At 33.1% G+C, this 23,205-nt stretch overlaps 1 protein-coding gene across 1 annotated transcript in view; it reads left to right on the top strand.

Moving 5' to 3' along the window:
* LOC139510275 (small subunit processome component 20 homolog) overlaps positions 1 to 14,523 on the top strand; it is an 84,066-nt gene extending 69,543 nt beyond the window's left edge. The window contains exons 55-63 of the mRNA XM_071296767.1: positions 668 to 787; positions 4,838 to 4,900; positions 5,338 to 5,478; positions 6,933 to 7,050; positions 8,619 to 8,773; positions 9,668 to 9,886; positions 10,540 to 10,666; positions 12,174 to 12,319; positions 14,354 to 14,523. Of these exons, the coding sequence (XP_071152868.1) occupies positions 668 to 787; positions 4,838 to 4,900; positions 5,338 to 5,478; positions 6,933 to 7,050; positions 8,619 to 8,773; positions 9,668 to 9,886; positions 10,540 to 10,666; positions 12,174 to 12,319; positions 14,354 to 14,485 (1,221 nt within the window). The 3' untranslated portion in view covers positions 14,486 to 14,523. The remainder of the gene's footprint in view (positions 1 to 667; positions 788 to 4,837; positions 4,901 to 5,337; positions 5,479 to 6,932; positions 7,051 to 8,618; positions 8,774 to 9,667; positions 9,887 to 10,539; positions 10,667 to 12,173; positions 12,320 to 14,353) is intronic.
* Positions 14,524 to 23,205: the final 8,682 nt, after the last annotated feature.

The following is a 23,205-nucleotide window of genomic DNA, read 5'->3' as shown; positions in this document are numbered from 1 at the left end:
CATATTACAAGCAGGATATGGGAATCTGACAATACAGTAAGCGGGACCCGGGATCAGAACACCCAATGAGACCCCCTATTTGTAGATTCAATTGTTAATGATTTCAATTTTGTGCAAAAAAAAAGAAACATGGTCACAATTCCCATCTTAAAAAGCTAAAAAAAATATTTTGAAATTACCATATGAAACAATCAAATGCCATTATAAAAAAAAAATCTCTTGTTTTCTGTTATAACCATGATAACTGTTACTTTAAACATGTGGGTAGAAATGTTCATGGATAAAGGAAATATTGTATATTTGTTTATTCTTGAACCATTTGTATTCTATTGAACACTTAATTTGTGGTTCACCTATACCCTCAAAATTTAGCATAACATAAATATTATTCTGAGTAAAATAGTTATAGTTTTATCTTTTATATTGAATAAAAAACACTATTCTTCTAAACATAACAAAAAAGAAATCATTGTAAAAAGGAAATAAACAAAAGTGCGATTATTAAGATTCAAACTTTTGAAAGTTTTTAAATTCAAAATCATTTATTGCTAAACTTTATTTACTCAGTATAGTATTGATTACTTGGCGTAACCATACAATTAAAAAAAATTGCTCATAGTAAAACCTCCATGTACTTTTAAGTGTAAGACCAGTATTTCCTTTTCAGGTTATGTTGGTAAGATATTCTGGATTGTTTTTCATACCTATGGCAGCTGCTTTGGTAAATGATACCTCACCAAAATGTAAGAAATTGACAGCTTTGGCCATCAAGTCATTACTACAAAAGGTAGGGATATACTTCATGTTTTATTATCTTATGCAAAACACAAAACCTTTATTTATACCTGTGTCAATGAGGATGTATTATTCTTAATCTTTAACTTCAATTGTTAAATATTCATCAGTTTCAAATTGAAAAAAAATTGTCTGAAAATGACAGCAGTATGTGTGATTTTTGCATTTGTTAACCAGATTTTTGTGACAAAAATGTCGGTTATTGATTTGGGGATGTACGGCGGGCGGCAATCAAATGTTGTCCATGCATTATCTCATGAACCGTTCTACCAAAGCTTTTTAAATTTTAATATGTTATTACTGACAACTATTCGAAGGTCAAGTTCAATAATGGCGATTTTGACTTTTACCGTTCAGGAGTTATGGTTCTTGAAAGATTGAAAAATGGAGTTTCCAGTCGTGTCCGTGCATTTACCCATGAACTGTTCTACCAAAGCTTCCGAAATTTTAATATGCTGTTACTGATGACAAAATGGAAGTCAAGTTCAATAATGACGATTTTGACTTTTACCGTTCAGGAGTTATGGTTCTTGAAAGATTGAAAAATGGTGTTTCCCGTCGTGTCCGTGCATTTTCTCATGAACCATTCAACCAAAGCTTTTGAAATTTTAATATGTTGTTACTGATGACAAAATAGAGGTCAAGTTCAATAATGACGATTTTGACTTTTACCGTTCAGGAGTCATGGTTCTTGAAAGATCGTAAAATGGTGTTTCCATTCACGTTGTTGCATTTACTCATGAACCATTCAATCTAAGCTTTTCAAATTTTAATATGTTGATACTGATGACAAAATGGAGGTCAAATTTGATATTGACGATTTTCACTTTTACCATTCATCAGTAATGGTTCTTGTGATATTGCCAGGACACAAATAAATGTTAATAAATCCGGTTTGCTGTCGTTGTGACAGCCTCTTGTTATACATGTAATATGAAATTCTAGGTGATTGGAATTTTTTATTGACAGTAGCTTGTTGCTGTCCAGTATAGCCCATGAAAATCTGTTCACATCTATTATTAACAAAAAATGTTGTCCTTCCAGAGTGTTTAGGTTTAATTTTTAGAACTATTGATGTTTTTGTGTGATGTCTAGCTTTCTTTTATTTTGTTTTATTTTAGAATAATTATACATGAATAGTTCTCTTGTTTATTTGGTTAAATAAGTAAACTTTAAGAAATTCCATGAATCAGAATAGCTTATTTATGAGCACTTTTGTTTCCAATCATAGTTCAAGAGTTGTCTGCTCTTTGATACATTCATTTCAACCTATTCTAAAATCACTGTAATGATGAGTTTTTAAGTATAGTTTCTTTTAATGGTTCCAATTAAATGACTGTATCGGGATAAAATATTGAGAAACCACTTTCAACATTTGAAAAATCATATGCTTGTCAAAAATTCTTGAAGTCATATGTTCACTATGAGGGTATATTAAGAATAAAACGGACCCAATGAATGAATCCTTATAGCAGAAACTTGCCCATCTGTTGGCATTGCTTAGAAAACTTAAGATGTAAATTAAGGCATAATTTTCTATCTTTAAAAGAGCATCCAAACTCCTTTTGCTTTCATGATTGGAAGATATATGTATAATTTGACAGTGATTCCCATATAGTGAGGGTAAGATAGTCTCTTAAGTCTTACGTTATCACCTCTTTTTTTTTATTTTTTTTTTTACTCAAAACAAAACAGAATTAGTACATATTATATTTAATAAATGCATTGGCAATGTACACTCTGAATTATGTAATCAATATATAAGCCATTACCTTGAATGAGTCTTTGTGAAATGCATCATGGCATCCCCTAAATTCTTTATTCAATAGACAATCTAATGTTTACATAAAAACATATAAAAGCCTTTGTTTCCTTCATTGTCCTTACTGCCGACAAAAACAAACAATTGGTTATAGCAGTTCATACTTATAATATTCATGTTCTTCTTGTCATAAGTAAACTGACCATGAAATTTAATATAAGTAAAAAGAGTTGTCACAAGCTATCAACTGTATTTAGAACAGTGCTCCATTCTTACTGTCTCCATGTCTGTTAGAGCATTGGAGAATTATTTATCAGTAAAAAAATAATTAAATATTTACAGCAATTTGCTGTTCTGGAAAAATTATTTCAGGCTTCTAAGAATTACTGTCCTGATTTAAACTGGACATATTTAAAAGAAGTATGTATTGGTATGCTTAAACTACAATCACATTTGTATTGTACTAGATAACAATGTATCATTTTCAGTGTCTTTAATATCTGTCTTGACTATTTCCAGACACTTGTTCAATATATTATCAATTTGAGCAAATATGGTAATTGACTAAACTGTTGGTTCATCACAAAAAACTATGTGCAACCAAATATTAGCTATGCTTGTGGTGTTTTAAAATATAATAAAAGTAGACATAATGTTCCCTGGGTGGAAGGATGTCTAGAAAAGTCAGATAGACCTGGACTTAAATTCACTAGTCTGATTCTAATTTATTTTATTTGCAACAATCATCCACGTGCAATTCTATGCTCCATAAATATCAATGTGCAATAAATAAATAGTTATGATTTAATTTTATGTAAGATATCAAATCTGTATTTTACTAGAATGAATGCAACTTACAGATTCTAGATCATGCATGTTGTTCTAGTTCCTATGTTTCCTGTATGAAACATGTCAACATTAATCAAATAGACTTGGGCAAAATCCCTATTCTATTTTAAGTCTATAGTGATCCATTGAGCACGTTTTATTTTCAAATAAATATGGTTTATGTTCCCTGAATGGAAGGTTAACCAAATAAACATCATCAGTTGTGGGCAAAATCCCTATTCTGATTGTGATGTATTTATCAACTGTTAAAACAGTATCACTGTTGGTCTACGCTCCCTGTATGGAACGTTTTCCAAATAAAACAATCAGAAATGGGCAGATTCCCTTTTCTGATTGAAATTTATTGAACCAATTGAGGTTCTAGTCACAATAGTGGTATACGCTCCCATACGGACGTTATCCACATTAAAATAATCAGATCTGGTCAAAATACCTATTCTGATTTAATAGTTATGTGTTTACACAGTCTCGTGTACCAGGTGTACACGTAACAGACTGCAAATTGTAAACAATCGAACCAATTGAGGTTCTAGTGACAATAGTGATATACGCTCCCATACGGACGTTTTCCACATGAAAAACAATCAGATCTGGTCATAATACCTATTCTGATTTTAATATAGTGATGTGTTTACACAGTCTCGTGTACAGACTGCAAATTGTAAACAATCGACTTTATCCAAACTTTACACTCGACCCGTTTCCTAGCATTGCTCTAACGCAGTGAAAAATCCGGTCAGCTGAGCGTGAAAAAAAAAAATAAACATCCGTTTATTTATATATCTTTTTAAAAACGTAGCACTCACGTAACATGTCCGATTTTGACAGCTAAATTCTGCCTTTCCTCGGACCCGATTTAATGTTTGAAAATGGCGGCTAAACAAAGGTCATTTTCTATGTCGTCGTATTTCCAGACTCGTAAGCTGTAAAAATGACGAAAACGTGCATATCAGAAACTTGGCAGAAGCGCTGTATTCTGATTCACATTAAATTAATCGTATATCGATATTCCGAAAACAAATAATGTCTTGTATAAAACATAAGGATTTTCAACAGTAAACTGTTAAAAATCCTTGCCGACGAGAAACATGCGTTCTCTTGAACGCAAAAATTAAAACTAAAGCTAGTGTATGTTACACAGGTGAACTATGACGTAGGTGAGTACATCTCATGGATGTAATTTTTAATCACCTAGTTAATTGCGATGAGAACATGTTGTGAAAGCAAACATATTCTATATAATATAAATGTAATTTCATGGTAAGTATATTTAACCAAATTCATATAAAATCTCTTCTTGAGATTTCAAAAATTACCATTTGGCAAGAGTTTTTACAGTTATTCGTCATGAAGGTACCCCCATTACCATCCTCTACTATGTATTTCTTACAAAGATGTAGATTATTGCATTTTATTCTATTGCTATTTCAGGTTGATGACACAACAAGAAATGATTTATTTCTTATTTGTGCAAAATGGCTGTCTGAGGAAAAGGTACGTTTGTATTTATGAGTCAAACACAACTTTAAGAGATATTTAGATATGCCATCTTCAGAAAATCCTGATTTAGCTGTTCACAGATCTATTTTTATATAATGATTAACCTAGGGATCAAAACATTTCAACAGCAAAATGGAAATCCATTTATTGGTGTTTAAAAGGTACAAAAATGAAGTAACCTTTACCATATTGCAGAATTCAGAGGAAACAACAAACTACTGTTCAATGCAAATATACTGTACCTCGATTATGCTTATTTTTGTTTTGTGTACTAACAATGTATCATTATTTAATAAAAAAATTTCAGTTGGTTTTTTTTTTTGCGTATAACTATTTTATACAGGGAAGAGAATAAATTGAGAGTTGTACTGAAATTTGGAGGTCTTGTAAGGTGCAAGTGCATATATTTTCCTATATTTTATTTTATATAGGTAACCTTACAAACACTAGGAGCTCAGACTTGTGGATTATTTGTAGAAGTAGAGACTACTAAATTTACTAGCAGATTATCTACTGTTTTCCCACTTATTCAGAAAGAGTTAGAGAAATATGGTGACGAAGATTCTTTTGAAGTGAGTATTACCATGGTGACCAGTACCACTACCATTGTGACACCCAAGATGGCCACCAGTGGGGGGGGAGGGCATAGTTTAACATGGGACCCTTAGGGAAATACATACAATTGTCTTCTTTTAGAGAACCACTAAATGGAATGAAACCAAACATAAGAAATAGATTTTTTTAAATCGCAATAATTCAACTCACATTTTTGTCCATTCTTGAAAAATCGCAGTAATAAATGAATGCAGTATTTTCTGATTTTACAGTACTTGAGTTTGTTATCTATTTTAATGTACTGTAGATACTCGCTTATAAGTCGGAAGTTTGGGAGGAAAATTCAGAATCCAGAGAGGGGTACCGACTTATAGGCGAGATCCCGAGACCAGAGGAAAAATCCAAGCTCAAGAAAATTGGTCAGATGTGAATTTCCTGGCCAAAACTACGTTTGTGATATCCAATCCTACATAAATCTCTAGATAAATAGCTTTTTGTCGAAAATAAATGACTACAATACTGTCTTTGTGTTTTATTTGATCTCTGTTAACCATTTGTGTTGAATTTTCCACTGTTTCCGTTTTGTGTATTGATTTTTCATGGTCACATGGTTTGTGTATCATCCCAAAAGAAGAGCCAAGAACCAGAAATCAGAAGAAGATAATAATGTACTAAATATATAAAAAGAGTGTATCTAACCGACTTTTTGTGTTATAATTGTTTTATTCGAAATTAAGATATAAATTGACAAGCCAATAAAATCTATGAATAACCCTAATTAAGTGACAAAGAATTGTATTCACTATAGGTGTGAAAAATAACAGTGACAGGTTAATAGGTTAATTAGTTAGTGTCCCTTGATTTCTATAATCATTTAATTGATGGTGTCTATCCTATGTCTCAGTTTATTTATTCTATGACTGGTCTGTTGTGAATGATTTACTTGATTAATTTATTTTTTTCGTTTGACTTTTATTTTATTCAGGTTCATGTTGGTTTATATTCGTTTTTCTCAAACAGTAGGTGTTTGGTCATACACTACAAAATCATTGATGCACTACGTAAACAACATGAGGCAAAACAGTGAATAAAAACAAGAAACAAGAAATGAAAACAACATTTTTATTAACAACAGAATAAATAATCAGGATGAACATCAATTCTATGTACACATTTAAAGAAACAAACATGCATTCAATGCATGAAACTCAATTTAATTTCTTGATTTTACCGATGATCAGTTACTGTCTGCTGCAAAAAAAGAGTCCCAATTTAAACCGACTTATAGGCGGGTCAAGTCTGAATCCTTAGGTTTTAAAGCTGAAAAGGGCATCCAACTTATAAGCGGATCGACTTATACTTGAGTACCTACGGTAAAGCAGCTTTCACTTTTGATTACACTTTTCATTCCAAAATGAAAATAGTAGAACCTCCTTAATAAGAAGTGTTTTATTGTTGATGTTTTTTTTAGGAAAGTGAAGAATTGGACCACTTAATATTTAGTCTTCTCAATATCCTGACTAAAATATGCCAGGAATGTAATGTGATTAGAGATCAGCAGTTTACTGGACAGATGAATATAATATGGGGTAGGATTGTTATTTTTTTTAAATTTTAGAACCTTGATAATAAAGTGGTTTGCAGGATATTTGATATTCACCTATGATTAAATTGTAGGTCGGAACTTCTATAAGAACATCAGTATGAGTTCAACAGATAAAATGTTCAATATTGATAAAGGCTAAGGACAATATTGAATATTTTTGTTTAACAAAAATTAACAGACCAATACAATGGCCAGAATAGTTGTATTATATTAATCATCAGGATTACTATTAATGAAATAATATGTCATTTTACAAAATATCCGTTGTTAGCATTTGAACTAGAGAAATTATATAAATGTTAAACTCATTTTGTGATAAATACATTTTTTTGTTTTTGTTTTAAAGTAGTTATGAATTTGAATTTTGTAAAAACAAGGAGATGTAGTATGATTGCCAATAAGACACCTATCCACAAAAGTTAAAAGAAAGTAGATGTAAGCAATTATAGGCAACCGTACGGCTTTCAACAATGAGAAAAAACAAACGGGATATAAGGCCTCAACATAAGAAAGTATGAAACAATCCAATCGAGAAAACTCACCACCTAATTTATAACATAACAATTTACCCAAAATAAATATGACAGACATGAATCAACGACTGCCACAGGCTCCTGACTGAATGTGGTGGTGTTAAACATGTTTGTTTGGACCAAACCCTCCCCTTAACCCAAGAAACAAAGTATAAAAAAAAATAGTTTAAAAGGGAACTCATCAGATCAATACAAAGTAGAAAAAATATCTAGCAAAAACAGACTGGATTTAATAGTAAATTTATACATCCCTCAAAACAACAAGAACCCCAAAAATTCAGTTGTGAGAGTACTCACAGTTACTGACAGCTTGTTCAAATGCTACAATTTTTTAGGAAACTTGTATACAAACAAACAAAGCATGCTAACCAAACCTTTAATCTACAAGCATTAGGAAAATGGCTCTAAACTATATATAAATGCTGTTTTGCCAATCTCTTTTCTACATATGGATTAGATTACATGATACACATAATGATTCAAATGATAGAAATATACTTTCCATTTTAGTCATTTTCCTTCAGTTCTAATTTTACAAACAAAATTTAAGTTTTCTATTTAGAATCCATCTTTTTTTACTACAAACAAAGAGCTAAAAAATGAAGAGATTAACATGATGTACAACCTTATTATATATGACCTTTGTTTACATACTGTGTTGTGACCATGGCTTCCAAAACAGTCTCAATTATATACCGGACATTTATAAATTTACCAGATATTGTCAGTCTGGAAAAAGTATGAAACAGACTATACTTTTTGTTTTCAAGGCTATCTTAAGAGACTGTGACACATTATTGGAATAAGGTTATTCAGAGGCGGATTTAGAGGGTTTTTCAGGGGGCCCGGGTCTCCCCCCCTTTTGGTTGATTATATAGGGAATCACTGAATCATGACTGGAGCGGGCTCCCTCTTAGGCAATCAGTGAGCCCTGTCTAATGAAAATTTCTGGATCTGCCACTGTTATTTAGTCTTGAATTGTCTTAGATAGAGTTTAACTTTATCTGTTATATTACAGGTGATGTTAAAGCTTTGTTAACATATCCACACAACTGGATTCGAACTACAGCAGCACAACTGTTTGGACTTCTCTTCGCTGCATGGAATCCTGAAGATATTCTTAAGAAAAATACAAAGAAACCAGAGTATTTACAAATTGACACAATGAAAAAGGTAATATAGAACATTTCTTGAAAAGGCAACATCTAGATTCAAATCATTAATGTTACATGTCTTAAAAATTAAAAGAAACCTTGTTTGTTCAGAGAAAAAAATAATATATGGTATTAAAAAGTTGTCTTGGTGGCAATCATACCACATTTCCTTATTTAATAATGTGATTCCATCTCCTCCTAAACTCCTTGGCAAAATTGTTCCATTTTTAAACCTGGAACAGGAGATATGTCAACATCTGCATTATGAACGAGTATCATTTGATGATATTACAGTAATTCTGATTTCATCTGAAAAAATACTTTTGTAATTTCTTCAGCAATGAAGGAATATGCTTGCAAGGTTCCAGAAAACCTTAAGTTTCAGGAAGGAAAGGATATTTTCACAAGGTTCCTGAAAACCTCCATATTTTTTTTTAAAGGGAAGGGTACTTTTGCAAGTTTTCTGGAAGCAGTTAGTCTTAATTGGAGGGTACTTTTCAAGTTTCTTAGAAGCTTATAGTCTTAAAGGAAAGGGTACTTTTGCAAAGTTGCTGGAAGCCTCTAATTTCTTGAAGGAAGGTACATTTGCAATTTTCCTGGAAGGCTCTTGTTTCTTGAAGGTGGGGGTAATTTTGCAAGGTTCCCATAAGCCTCTTGTTTCTTAAAGGAAGGGGCACTTTTGCATGCCAGTTTCTTGGAAGCCTCCATTTTGAAAGAAGGGGAACTTTTGCAAGATTCCTGAAAGCCTCTTGTCTTAAAGAAAGGAGTATATGTACTTTTTCAAGGTTCTTGTAAGCCTCCATCTTGAGAGAAGGGGTACTTTTGCAAGGTTCCCGGAAGCCTCTAGTTTCTTGAAGAAATCTAAGTCATACAGACACATCATCTAACTTATTAAAATTCACTTTATTTATAGCTGGAGTATTTGAGTGGAGATTTTGTTTCACAGCTTCAGTCTCATTATTTGAATCCAGAACTTTCAGATCAAGTTATCAAAAACATGGTGTTTATTACAAAAGTGACAAAACATTTACCAGAAGATAATGAACAAAGATTGTCAATACCATGGCTTGTAAGGAAAATGGTGAGAGAAGCTAACCATGAAGTGGTCAGCAACACAACAACAACTTTCAAGGTAAATTATCTCCCTTTATAAATAAAACTATGATTTTTGTGTATTTGAAAGATATTTAACAGATGTTTTCAATATTTGATCTGTACTTGTGTGTATATTTTGTCTCCTTTTTTTTTAAATGGTTTCTATTTTAGAAAAAAAATTGGTCCTGTTAATTGTGGGTCTCATTGGGGTCTAAACTGAGTGGGATTGCTGATTTTTAATAAGTGTGACCCGTGAAAGTCAAATTATTGTGCCGTGAAAACGAGATATGAGGTCTAGTGGGACATGGGAAATTACAAAAAATGAAAATTGCTTACTTACATAATATAAGCAGGATACGGGAATCTGACAAAACAGGAAGCGGGATCTGGGATCAGAACCCCCCAATGAGACCCCCTTAATTCTGTGAATTTCTCTGAAAGTTTGTAATAAGGTTACACATGCTAGACTTATCCTTGTGTTTAACTTAGATTTTTTAAGTGCATTTTTAGATAACTCTATGCAATTAGGCTTATTAAAGTATGTTATATAGATGAAATATATTCTAACCATCGCATATAAAAACATTTGAATTTTTAGAAAGGTGCATATTTTCTAGGAAATTATCAGAGTAACTTTAGAAAAATTGATATAGGACAAATTAATCAACATTATTAATTGTATGATTTCAGAGAAACAGTGTATTTAAATGGATAGCAGCAATAAGTATAGACATGGGTGCTGATATGCTTGGTTCTGTTCTTCATATATTTCTACCTTCAATACAGAGAGAGACTGTGGATAGCTCTCCTAACACTGGTACGTGAAGTTTCTATTTTTTAAGATTACTTGACAAAAGCATAACTGAGGGTTAATTCTTAAGTCATAATGTTATATTGCAAATTGAGGAATTATGCTTGGTTTTTTTTAAGCCTAAATTGAACAGAGGACGCAAATGTTAAACGAAGAATAGCAAATTTATAAATTGCTGCATAGAAATAGCCTATCAAAATTCAATTGTTAGAAATGCAGAGGCAAGACTTATGTGTGCTGTTTCCAAGGTGGTAATGTCAATCATTTTCTTAAGTTTGTAATTAGGTATGGTCAACTCACAAATTCAGAATGTTTTTATTAATGCAAAGTTTGGGATAGTTCCAGGTTTTCAATAATAAAAACTGTCATACATTTCAGTAATGAATTTCCTTCATAGAATGTTGGAGATCACAATAGTTAGATACCTATTCACATGTTTGCCAGAGATCAAAGAGCCATAATGATGAATGCAGTAAATGTATTTACTTTTTTGAAATTTACAGTAATTTTAAGGGTACCAGGAAAAATATGTATTTGCATTGGCAATATCATTTCCAGGGAGATTATTTGGCCTTGAACATTAATTCATGGTTTTGTTGACTTTGGATGTTTTGTATGGTTCACCTGTTGCCATATAAATATAAACATTTCATTTTATTGTCAAAAATACATACATTTTATCCAATAATATTTGCAACAACATAGCTCATAATGGCATTTGTGCTGAAACAGTGTAAGACTACCCTTAATTAATAAGTAAAGGAATATATTATAAATAGTTTCTGTAGAAAGGAAGTTCGAAGGAAACTCATAAATTTGATAAAGTTATATAAGTGGTGTATTGATGTACAAACAGTGGGAAGGTATGCCTGTATAAGATAGGAATACTTTGGAAAGTGTATTTACCGAATGGTTATAGTTAACCCTTTAGGATGGGGTGTGTCAGTAAGAGATCACCCAGGAGGCTTGAGGGTGCTCTTATACCGACACACCAAGTCCCAGAGTGGAATAAATATTTTATATCCCAGCTTTTTAGACTATGATAACACATCTTGTTTAGAATCCTATACAATAATTGCAATATACTTTTATATATAAGTTTATAGTATATACCCTTTATGAGCCCCAGATATAATGTTTGAATATGTTATCTAGTCGTCCTGGGGTACGAACTGTGGCTTCATATGCTCGAGGTTAGAGTCCCTAAAACAACACTTAAAATTTGGTGGACTTTTTCTGCATGAATTTAGAAATTTTTATTCCACAACATGTTACGGAACTAAAGAAACTCAATGTAGGGTGATCTGGTAGGGGTAATCAAACTATTTTTGCAAGTAAATTTGCATTATTATCTTTTGAGTTTTTATTTGAAAGAAATCCATCTGTAGTTCCTACTCACTAATATAAAAATGAAAAAGCAATTTCTGTACATGCGACAATATAGATTAGAGTAGAAAACTTTACATTTCTGAACAGGTCCCAAATATGACTGTCTATTCTTGTGTATTTATAGACCCAGAACTAAAGAAACTTGCTATAGAAGTGATGGATATTATTAAACAAATAGTTGGCATAGATAAATTTACAACAGTATACGCTGAAGTGATGAAGAAAAGATCTATAATCAAGGAAACGAGAAAGAGGAAACAAGCTGTTACTGTAAGTTTTGTATATCCCAAATTTAAGGTGATACATAACACTACAGGGAGATAACTCTGAAACATCAGCTGAACGTTTTAATCACAATCTATTGTTAAAGAAATATTAAGCCTCTCAATGATGAAAATTGATGTTAGTCAAACTGCTATGTCCAATGAAAATTTCCCGATAAAGTGTGTGGTTCAAGTTTTTTTAAACTTTTATACACCCGTCAAAGTTTTGATGGTACCTATTATGGTATAGAAATGTCTGGCATCCGTCTGTCCGGCCGTCTGTCTGTCTGTCCGTCCGGCGTAACATGTCACACCGTAACTTGAGAAAGACTTATCCAAGTTTCACGAAACTTAACATTGTTGTTTCTTATGATGGTCAAACAATCTTTATACTTTTTGGTGAAAATAAGATTAAAACTTTTTGAGTTACAGGACTTTGTAACCAAAACAGGGGTGTGTTTTTTTTCACATGTCACGCCGTATTTCAAAAACGATTTTTGCTTAAAACTTTACACACTTCTTATTTATATTAATCTAAAGATCTGTATACTTTTTGGTGATGATTCAAAATTTAATTTTTGAGTTGTTGAGTATTTTGTAAAAAAGGGGGAGGGGGTTTTCACATGTAGCGCTGTATCTTAAAAAAGATTTATGATTATTGCTTAAAACTTTACACATTTCTTAGTTATTTTAATCTAAAGATCTCTGATCTGTATAAATTTTGGTGATGATTCAAATTTTTATTTTTGAGTTATTGAGTTTTTTGTAAAAAATAAGGGGGGGGGGGGGGGGGTTTCACATGACGCACCGTATGTCAGAAACTATTTATGATTATTGCATAATATTCACACACAAGACGATGGGCATATCATGTGATCATGGCACAGCTGTATATTATATTTTTGTCAAAGGGTCAAAGCTAATATTTTGTCAAAATTTTATGTTAATTAAACAAGCCAAATTAATTTTAGTGAAGGTGTTAGGTACCACCTGAATGCACTTTGGCCCAAACTTAATTTTTTCAAACAGGGACCTCAATGGCCAAGTGGTCTAAGTAGTAAATACTGTAATCTCTAGTCAGTCAACACTGAGGTTGTGAGTTTGGACCCTGCTCATGCAGGTGCAATCGAGTCCAATCTTAATTGACTAGGGTTGTCAGTTTTCCTATAGAAGGTCAATGGTTTCCTTCAGGCACTCCAGCTTACTCCACCAAAAAAAACTTGCCGCCACAAAATAGCATAAATGTGGCTCTTAACAATCTATCAATCAAACAAGATTTATTTTTCATTCGAGCGTCACTGATGAGTCTTTTGTAGAGGAAGCATGCCTCTTGCACAAATACAAAATTTCAATCCTGGTATCTATGATGTGTTTATTTACAGTATTGTTTATGTATTTGAATTGAAAATAAATATATAAATGATATGTAAACATTTGTGAGTGAGTTTTGGGTTGGAACCCTAATCAAGCCAAATTATGGTTCACCTATACCCATAAAATCCATGAAAATTGGTATCCAACGAATAATAATTAATTCACAGTAATTATTCTGAATTTTAAGGCAATAATGATTGGGGGGTATTAAAAAACTATACCCTATAGTAAGCTATAAAATACTTTGAAAATGACAAGATGTAAAACAAATGGCCTGATTTATCTACAAAACAATATCTATAAAACAAATGTAATAGACAGCACCCATTGATAACCACTATATTGAAGACCCCTGACAAGCTGAAGCACATACACACTGTGACTGGTTCATTATGTGTGGGAACACTCAACCTTTCCCTTAATCTGGGACAGTAGTGTAACAGCACAATATAAGAACAAAATGTAAACATCAGTTGCAAAAGGCTGGACTCAAGATGGTCTCAAAACACAAAAATCAACTATATTCCACTTATTTTAAAGAATTCTTTTCATAAATTTGTGAGTAAGGTGAAGTCTTAATGTAAAACTAGACTATTTTTATCTGTTATATACACAAAAATTTTAAAAAATTAAAGTATATCCTTAATATGTAAATCTTGTTTTCCAGGCTGTCACACACCCAGAAGTTGCTGCTAGAAGAAAACTAAAGAAAAATTTAAGCAAAAGAGAGGCTAAAAAGAGGAAAATTGACGAGTTTAGAGTCAGCAAAAAAATTAAACGAAAAAAACTTCAGAAATAGATATTTCAAATAAAAGATATTTTAATATTGTTCAAAAATATTTTGACCTGTTGATTTCCATATTGAGTGAATCCAATGTGCCCACCTTTTTCTTCCCATTGTCTGGTATATTACATGAATGATTAAAAGCATGAAAATTAAATGCAAAAAATGAAGTGATCTATCCACCCTGATATTTTTACAAGCCATTGTTAAAATGATTTCCCCTTAAATTTTATTTTTTGCATCTTTGTCTTTTTTAGGAACTAGGTTAAACGTGTGGAAAAATTATCAGCAACACAAAGATTATCTACAGAAAAGGCTTCCAGCAATAGGGGTCGTTTTTATCTTGCAGTGAGATGAGTTTTATGTTTTTTATTTGGCTAAGTTAATTTTCTACCTGTGACTTTGTGAGATAAAGAACAGCATTGCAAGTGCTGTTCTTTTGGGTTTTTTTTGTGTTTTTTCTGTGCATGTACTGATGTTGTGTCATGGATGGCAACTCATATCCTTTGTTTACCTATTATTAGAGTATTAATCAGCAAACTGGCGATTTTATTCATCAGGTGTGCCTCTTGTTTCTTGCGTTTGACGATTTTGATGAGCCGCAAATGAGAACTATCTGTTCCAGCTCATCTGTTCAATTGCACTGACAGAGATTCAAGCTCCTTTCAATTAAGATATGCTAAGTGTTTTTCATTAGCTTTTATATATTTTCAGTTTTAATCAGATATATAATGAAATGATCTGATACACTTGGAATCATTATCTTATAATGAAGCCTACATGCTCACAATCTGAGGTACACACATACTATTGAATGTGGCAATTGCGATGTTCACCTTCAAAACAAACAATACCTACAACATTGCCATAAATAAATGTTCATCTTTCCATGGTAAAGAAGTAAGTACTGTATAATGATATATGACAATACAAGATCTAAATGAGATGAACATATATATAAAAGGGGGGCAATACCTTTTTATGTTAACATGTTTTGGCCTTTTTCAAAGTGTTGTTAACTGTTATCTGAGATTAATTTAAACTGTTAACTGTTTTTAAACCACTGTGTTGACTGTCATCAGCATTTTTGCATTTGTTGTTAACTGTTTTTGTCAAAATCGAGGTGTTGTTAACATGTTAACGGACCCCCTATCCCCCCTCATATATCACTGAAAAGACATGAATTGTCGAAATCCGGATATGGTGTACACATTTTAGCACCTCATATTTATGGTTAACCATCTTTGCCGCAAGTATATTGTTTTCTATTTCGTATTAAATTAATATAAAGATCCACTTTGTTACATCTTGTGGTCAATTTATTTGGCAATAGCCAATAGCAGTCAGCAGGGTTTAAGAACATAAGTTGTTCGACCTGTTAGTCAAATGCGTTTTGTTAAATTGTAATTTTTCACTTTTTGGTCTTTTGGAAAATGTTGTGCTGTATTTAGAACCCTCTACAACGAGTAAAATTGTTAAGAGAACCACAAACTGTTAGCATTTTAACTGAATTCTTTTTTAAAGATTGAAAGGTGAGTCCGGAACTGTTTACCACAAGCAACGTATTATATGTTGTGTTGAAACACATTGCTTTTGGGTATGATAGGCCGTCCTTTTCTCCAAGAAATGTTCGTTCTGGTTCAGTAGAAGACATTGTTATTACTTCGGACTTTCCTGGTAAAAGTACGTATATGTTTCCTTCTGTGTCAATTTCAATGGCTTCTATTCCACTGTCTAACGTATCTGTGCAAGTGTATAGACATTTGTTCTGCTGATCTAAAGAATATACATACACTGCCTTAGAATCTGAGTACAGAATAGTGTCATTTTCACAAAGTCTAACATATCTAATTGCATTCCATTTAGTTGCGTTTGTTGCTTCAAATGTAGAGAGAATCTGACCATTGTGGTTTAGTAGATACAACTGACTTGTACTCCCTGCAAGAATTTTATCTGCAGTTGCATGAATCCCACCAATTACGTCTGGAAATATGGATTTTTCTGGTTTGTGCATCGTTCTCAAATTAACGAAATAACTTCTCTTTCTGCCTGATAGACTGACAATCGCAGTATATGTACCTGGAAGTATAAAAACTATATTTACTAAACCTTTCATTCTACAGCTTGCAATTCGTTCCAAAGTGGCACTGCATTTAAGAATGCTGGTTGATGAATCTCTGTACAAAATGATGTGTTCATCCTCAGAGAGAACTACTCCGATATCTCTTTGATGAACTTTGTTCAACTGCAAGGACTCGCTTAAGGTAAACTTGCTCAAAATTGGTTGCACGGACGCAATGGAAACGAACTGTGCCTGCAGTAGATTTCTAGCCTTGTGGACGATTGTGGATGGTACTTGTGAAATACGGATGCTAACGGGTTGTTCGACCAATTCGGCTAGATCATTTTGAAATCCTTCAATCTCTAGATTATACACATTTGACGTTAATGCAACTTGTTCTAAATCGTCAGAACATGCCTATATATTTTTCTGTACTTTAAATGCATGTAAAAAAATCTGTTCGTTTGACCCGTGACTCTTTGCAAATTCTAATTCAGTGGAACATTTTTCAATAGCATTCATAACCTTATTTGCTCTTTCGTTTTGATGCATAACTTTAGCCACGACTTCTTCTTGTCGCAGCTTTAATTCTTTGACAAGTTTGTTTTCGCATTCGTCGAGCTTTGTTATTATATTTTCCTTCATACTTGTAAATTTAGAAATAACATCTTTAAAATTTGAGTCGATGTTTCGTAAATTCAAATCAGTTGAAGAATTTAATTGTGATAATGTAATATGCATATCCTCAATGTCATTTGATATACATGATAGAATAGTTGAATGTTTTACATTTTTCGAGGCTTCTTGGATAGATTCATTTTTACACTTATTAAGGTCTTTCCTTTTACTAAAGGGAAAGACCTTACTGTATTTCTTCTGATTATTATTATTATTATTATTATTATTATTATTATTATTATTATTAAGGTCTTTCCTTTTTCTATAAGGAAAGACCTTACTGTATTTCTTCTGTTTATTATTATTCTTTTTCCGCCAAACTTTGACGAAGTTAGCAGCCTAAACCGTAAGACGTGTCGCTTTCATGTTCTCACTTTGTATCGGTGTCATGAATACCTATCCGGAACTCACCCTGTTAGTCGAAATATTTTGTCGGTTCGGAGTAATCCCTCCGAAACCAAAAAACCTTGTTATCGTTCCAACACCGTAACCGTAATAGATAGAAAAAAAACAAAGGGTGAAATTTGTTCAGGACCAGACCCCGGTTCTTCGTTACATTTGATTCGAAAAGATTCAACGACTCATTGGTAGGGTTATGCCCCTTTGAAAATTAACCGGTGTCGGTGGACCACCAAAACTCAGAAACCGTAAATCGTAGAGACCTAGGATCTTCACCATTCATCAACAATTCATGAGACTTTCAAAAATACCTCAAGGTCAAATGTGTATGTTGACCTTGACCTTTGACCTAACACCTTGTTATCAGAACAACTCAAAAACCATTATACTTACAGAAGTTTTAAATAGTGGAAAATGTTTGGGTCATTACGGCGCAACTTTGTTATATTTTGACAGAAGAGATTTGACCTTTTTTTAAGGGGCATAACCCCTGTTTTAGGTTTCTGAAAAGACAAAATCAGCTTTTACTACATAACCAAAGGTCCTAGACCCATGGGGTCTTCAGCAAAGACATTGGGGACTAATGACCTTGACAAAGGTCAAAAGGTCAAAGGTCAAGGTCATGTCCCATATAGCGGATTATGTGTTTTTGACCTAATTTAAAGGATTTTCAGTGTGTTTTAAACATTTTCAGTGTGTTTTAAAGCTTTTTAAGGTTGACCTTGAACTTTGACCTTACAACTTTTTAGTCGATATCTCAAAAACGATTGTACTTACAGAAATAGTAAACAGTGAAAAATGTTTAGGTGACAGAGGCACATCTTTTTTACATTTTGACCGAAAGGATTTGACATATTCTTAAGGGGCATAACCCACGTTAACGGTTTCTGAAAAGGTAAAATTAGCTTAAACTCTTGAACGAAAAGTCCTAGACCCATGGGGTCTTTTACAATGACATTGGGGACTAATGACCTTGACAAAGGTCACAAGGTCAAAGGTCAAGGTCATGTCCCATATAGCGAATTATGTGTTTTTGACCTTATTGAAAGGGTTTTTAGTGTGTAATAAAGCTTTTCAATACATTCTACGTCTATTTGAACATGTATTTTACATTACAAAAGGAAAGACCTCTCAATTGTTCAAGAACAATTGACAGTTTAATTATTATTATTATTAAGGTCTTTCCTTTTACAAAAGGGAAAGACCTTACTGTATTTCTTCTGTTTATTATTATTATTATTAAGGTCTTTCCTTTTACAAAAGGGAAAGACCTTACTGTATTTCTTCTGTTTATTATTATTATTATTATTCTTTTTCCGCCAAACTTTGACAAATTTAGCCGCGTTAACCGTAAGACGTGTCGCTTTCATGTTCACACTTTGTATCGGTGTCATGAATACCTATCTGGAACTCACCCTGTTAGTCGAAATATTTTGTCGGTTCGGAGTAATTCCTCCGAAACCCAAAAACCTTGTTATCGTTCCAACACCGTAACCGTAATAGGTAGAAAAAAAACAAAGGCTGAAATTTGTTCAGGACCAGACCCCGGTTCTTCGTTACATTTGGATCGAAAAGATTCAACGACTCATTGGTAGGGTTATGCCCCTATGAAAATTAACCCGTGTCGGTTGGCCACCAAAACTCAGAAACCGTAAGTCGTAGACACCTAGGATCTTCACCATTCATCATCAATTCATGTATCTTTGAAAAATACCTCAAGGTCAAATTTGTATGTTGACCTTGACCTTTGACCTAACACCTTGTTATGGGATAATCTCAGAAACCATTATACTTACAGAAGTTTTAAATAGTGGAAAATGTTTGGGTCATTATGGCGCAACTTTGTTACATTTTGACCGAAGAGATTTGACCTTTCTGTAAGGGGCATAACCCCTGATTTAGGTTTCTGAAAAGACAAAATCAGCTTTTACTATATAACCAAAGGTCCTAGACCCGTGGGGTCTTCACCAATGACATTGGGGACTAATGACCTTGACAAAGGTCACAAGGTCAAAGGTCAAGGTCATGTCCCAGATAGCGAATTATGTGTTTTTGACCTTATTTTAAGCATTTTGAGTGTGTTTTAAGTGTTTTTAAGGTTGACCTTGACCTTTGACCTTTCAACTTTTTAGTCGATATCTCAAAAACGGTTAATCTTACAGAAATAGTAAACAGTGAAAAATGTTAAGGTGACTGAGGCACAACTTTTTTACATTTTGACCGAAAGGATTTGACATATTCTTAAGGGGCATAACCGCCGTTAACGGTTTCTGAAAAGGTAAAATTAGCTTTAACTCTTGAACGAAAAGTCCTAGACCCATGGGGTCTTTTACAATGACATTGTGGACCAATGACCTTCACAAAGGTCACAAGGTCAAAAGTCAAGGTCATGTCCAAATTATCGAATTTATTGTTTTTGTCATTTTTTAGCGGTTTTATGTGTGTTTGAGAGCTTTTCAATGCATTCTACGCCTATTGCAACATGTACTTTACATTTCGAAAAGGAAAGACCTCTCAATTGTTCAAGAACAATTGACATTTTAATTATTATTATTATTATTATTATTATTCTTCCGCCAAACTTTGACGAAGTTAGCAGCCTAAACCGTAAGACGTGTCGCTTTCATGTTCACACTTTGTATCGGTGTCATGAATACCTATCTGGAACTCACCCTGTTAGTCGAAATATTTTGTCGGTTCGGAGTAATCCCTCCGAAACCAAAAAACCTTGTTATCGTTCCAACACCGTAACCATAATAGGTAGAAAAAAAACAAAGGGTGAAATTTGTTCAGGACCAGACCCCGGTTCTTCGTTACATTTGGATCGAAAAGATTCAACGACTCATTGGTAGGGTTATGCCCCTATGAAAATTAACCGGTGTCGGTGGACCACCAAAACTCAGAAACCGTAAGTCGTAGAGACCTAGGATCTTCACCATTCATCATCAATTCATGTATCTTCGAAAAATATCTCAAGGTCAAATTTGTATGTTGACCTTGACCTTTGACCTTACACCTTGTTATGGAATAATCTCAGCAACCATTATACTTACAGAAGTTTTAAATAGTGGAAAATGTTTGGGTCATTACCGTGCATTTTTGTTACATTTTGACCGAAGAGATTTGACCTTTTTTAAGGGGCATAAAGCCTGTTTTAGGTTTCTGAAAACACAAAATCAGCTTTTATTATATAACCAAAGGTCCTAGACCCTTGGGGTCTTCAGTAATGGCATTGGGGATTAATGACCTTGCCAAAGGTCAAAAGGTCAAAGGTCAAGGTCATGTCCCAGAGTGCGAATTTAGTGTTTTTAACCTTATTTAAAGAATTTTTAGTGTTTTTTCGAGCTTTTTAAGGTTGACCTTGACCTTTTCAATACATTCTACGTCTGTTGGAACATGTATTTTACATTAAAAAAGGAAAGACCTCTCAATTGTTCAAGAACAATTGACAGTTTAATTATTATTATTCTTTTTGTTCCGCCAAACTTTGACGAAGTTAGCCTCCGTAACCGTAAGACTTGTCGCTTTCATGTTCACACTTTGTATCGGTGTCATGAATACCTATCCGGAACTCACCCTGTGAGTCGAAATATTTTGTCGGTTCGGAGTAATCCCTCCGAAACCCAAAAACCTTGTTATCATTCAAACTCCATAACCATAATAGGTAGAAAAAAAACAAAGGGTGGAATTTGTTCAGGAACAGACCCCGGTTCTTCGTTACATTTGGATCGAAAAGATTCAACGACTCATTGATAGGGTTATGCCCCTATGAAAATTAACCGGTGTCGGTTGGCCACCAAAACTCAGAAACCGCAAGTCGTAGACACCTAGGATCTTCACCAATCATCATCAATTCATGTATCTTTGAAAAAAACCTCAAGGTCAAATTTGTATTTTGACCTTGACCTTTGACCTAACACTTGTTATGGGATAATCTCAGAAACCATTATACTTACAGAAGTTTTAAATAGTGGAAAATGTTTGGGTCATTACGGCGCAACTTTGTTACATTTTGACCAAAGAGATTTGACCTTTTAATAAGGGGCATAACCCCTGTTTTAGGTTTCTAAAAAGACAAAATCAGCTTTTACTATATAACCAAAGGTCCTAGACCCATGGGGTCTTCAGCAATGACATTGGGGACTAATGACCTTGAAAAAGGTCAAAAGGTCAAAGGTCAAGGTCATGTCCCAGATAGCGAATTTAGTGTTTTTAACCTCATATAATGGATTTTTAGTGTGTTTTCAAGCTTTGTACGGTTGACCTTGACCTTGTCAATACATTCTACGTCTATTAGAACATGTATTTTACATTATAAAAGGAAAGACCTCTCAATTGTTCAAGAACAATTGACAGTTTAATTATGCTTTGCATTTTGAACCAAGCATTTGGAGCAACAAGGTTCGTCATGGTCAAGGCAGTACAAAACTGCACTGGAATTCGTGTGCTCAGGGCACTGATTGCTAGATAACGACTTCAAAACCTCTTTGGAAGGGAGGATATCTACAGCAATGGTATAATGGTTTTTACAAACATTTACTCGTTTGTGTTGTTTGTTACAACTGTCACATAGTGTTTCTTGACATTCTCTACACCACACACTTGCTTGGATATTTATATGATCAATAGCACATGGTACGCAAACAAAAATATTGGATGCCATTTAATCGGAAATTAATCTGAAATATAAATATAGGATCAATTATGTATCACAAAAAAACTATACATCATTAGTGTTCATATACATATAAGTACTGCAAAATAATACATTTCACATAAATTTCTAACTTATCATGCCAAGAAGATTATTAATAGGGTGGTTATAATAATCTTATAGCAACATTCCCTATAGTGTAAGACTGATCTTCTAGCATATTTCTCTTGAAGTAAACAACGACTATTCTAACAATGAAAGTTGACAACTTAGCTGTGGTCATGGTGCCTCTGGGTAAATTACCATCATAAACACTTAGAACAAAGAGCAGAAGATACGGGGAGCCGAATGGTCTCTTGTGGTTTTGTACAAAATTCAATTCTGTCATAAAAAAATCATTTCTGTCTTACAAAACTATGTGATACAGACTTTTTTTATGAGAACTTCAATTTTGTCTTGACAAAATTCATTTTTGTAGACAAAATTCATCTTTGTAGACAAAATTCATCTTTGTCATGACAAAAGTCAATTTTGTCAAAAAGGTATGCAAATATAAACTTATTTGCATACAAAAATTGACTTTTGTTACTTGATATGGAAGTTAAAACACAAAAATCAATTTTATGTGACAGGTATTCAATTTTGTGAGACAAAACTGACTTTTGTGAGACAAAGTTGACTTTTTTGAAACAAAATTGACTTTTTGAAACAAAATTGACTATTTTGAAACAAAATTGACTTTTGTGAAACAAAATTGACAAAATTGACAAAATTGAAATTTGTGAGACAAGAATTTTGTCTAAATTTTGTCTCACAAAAGTCAATTTTGTGTCTCAAAAGTCGATTTTGTATGCAAATTAGTTCACAGAATCCAAACTAAACTAATTTGCATACAAAATTGACTTTGTCGCCCAATTTTCAAATTAGGTAACAAAAGTCAAG

Source organism: Mytilus edulis, chromosome 2 (assembly GCF_963676685.1).
Source record: "Mytilus edulis chromosome 2, xbMytEdul2.2, whole genome shotgun sequence".
Lineage (NCBI taxonomy): Eukaryota > Metazoa > Mollusca > Bivalvia > Mytilida > Mytilidae > Mytilus > Mytilus edulis.
This window is presented reverse-complemented; position numbering and strand designations above follow the sequence as displayed.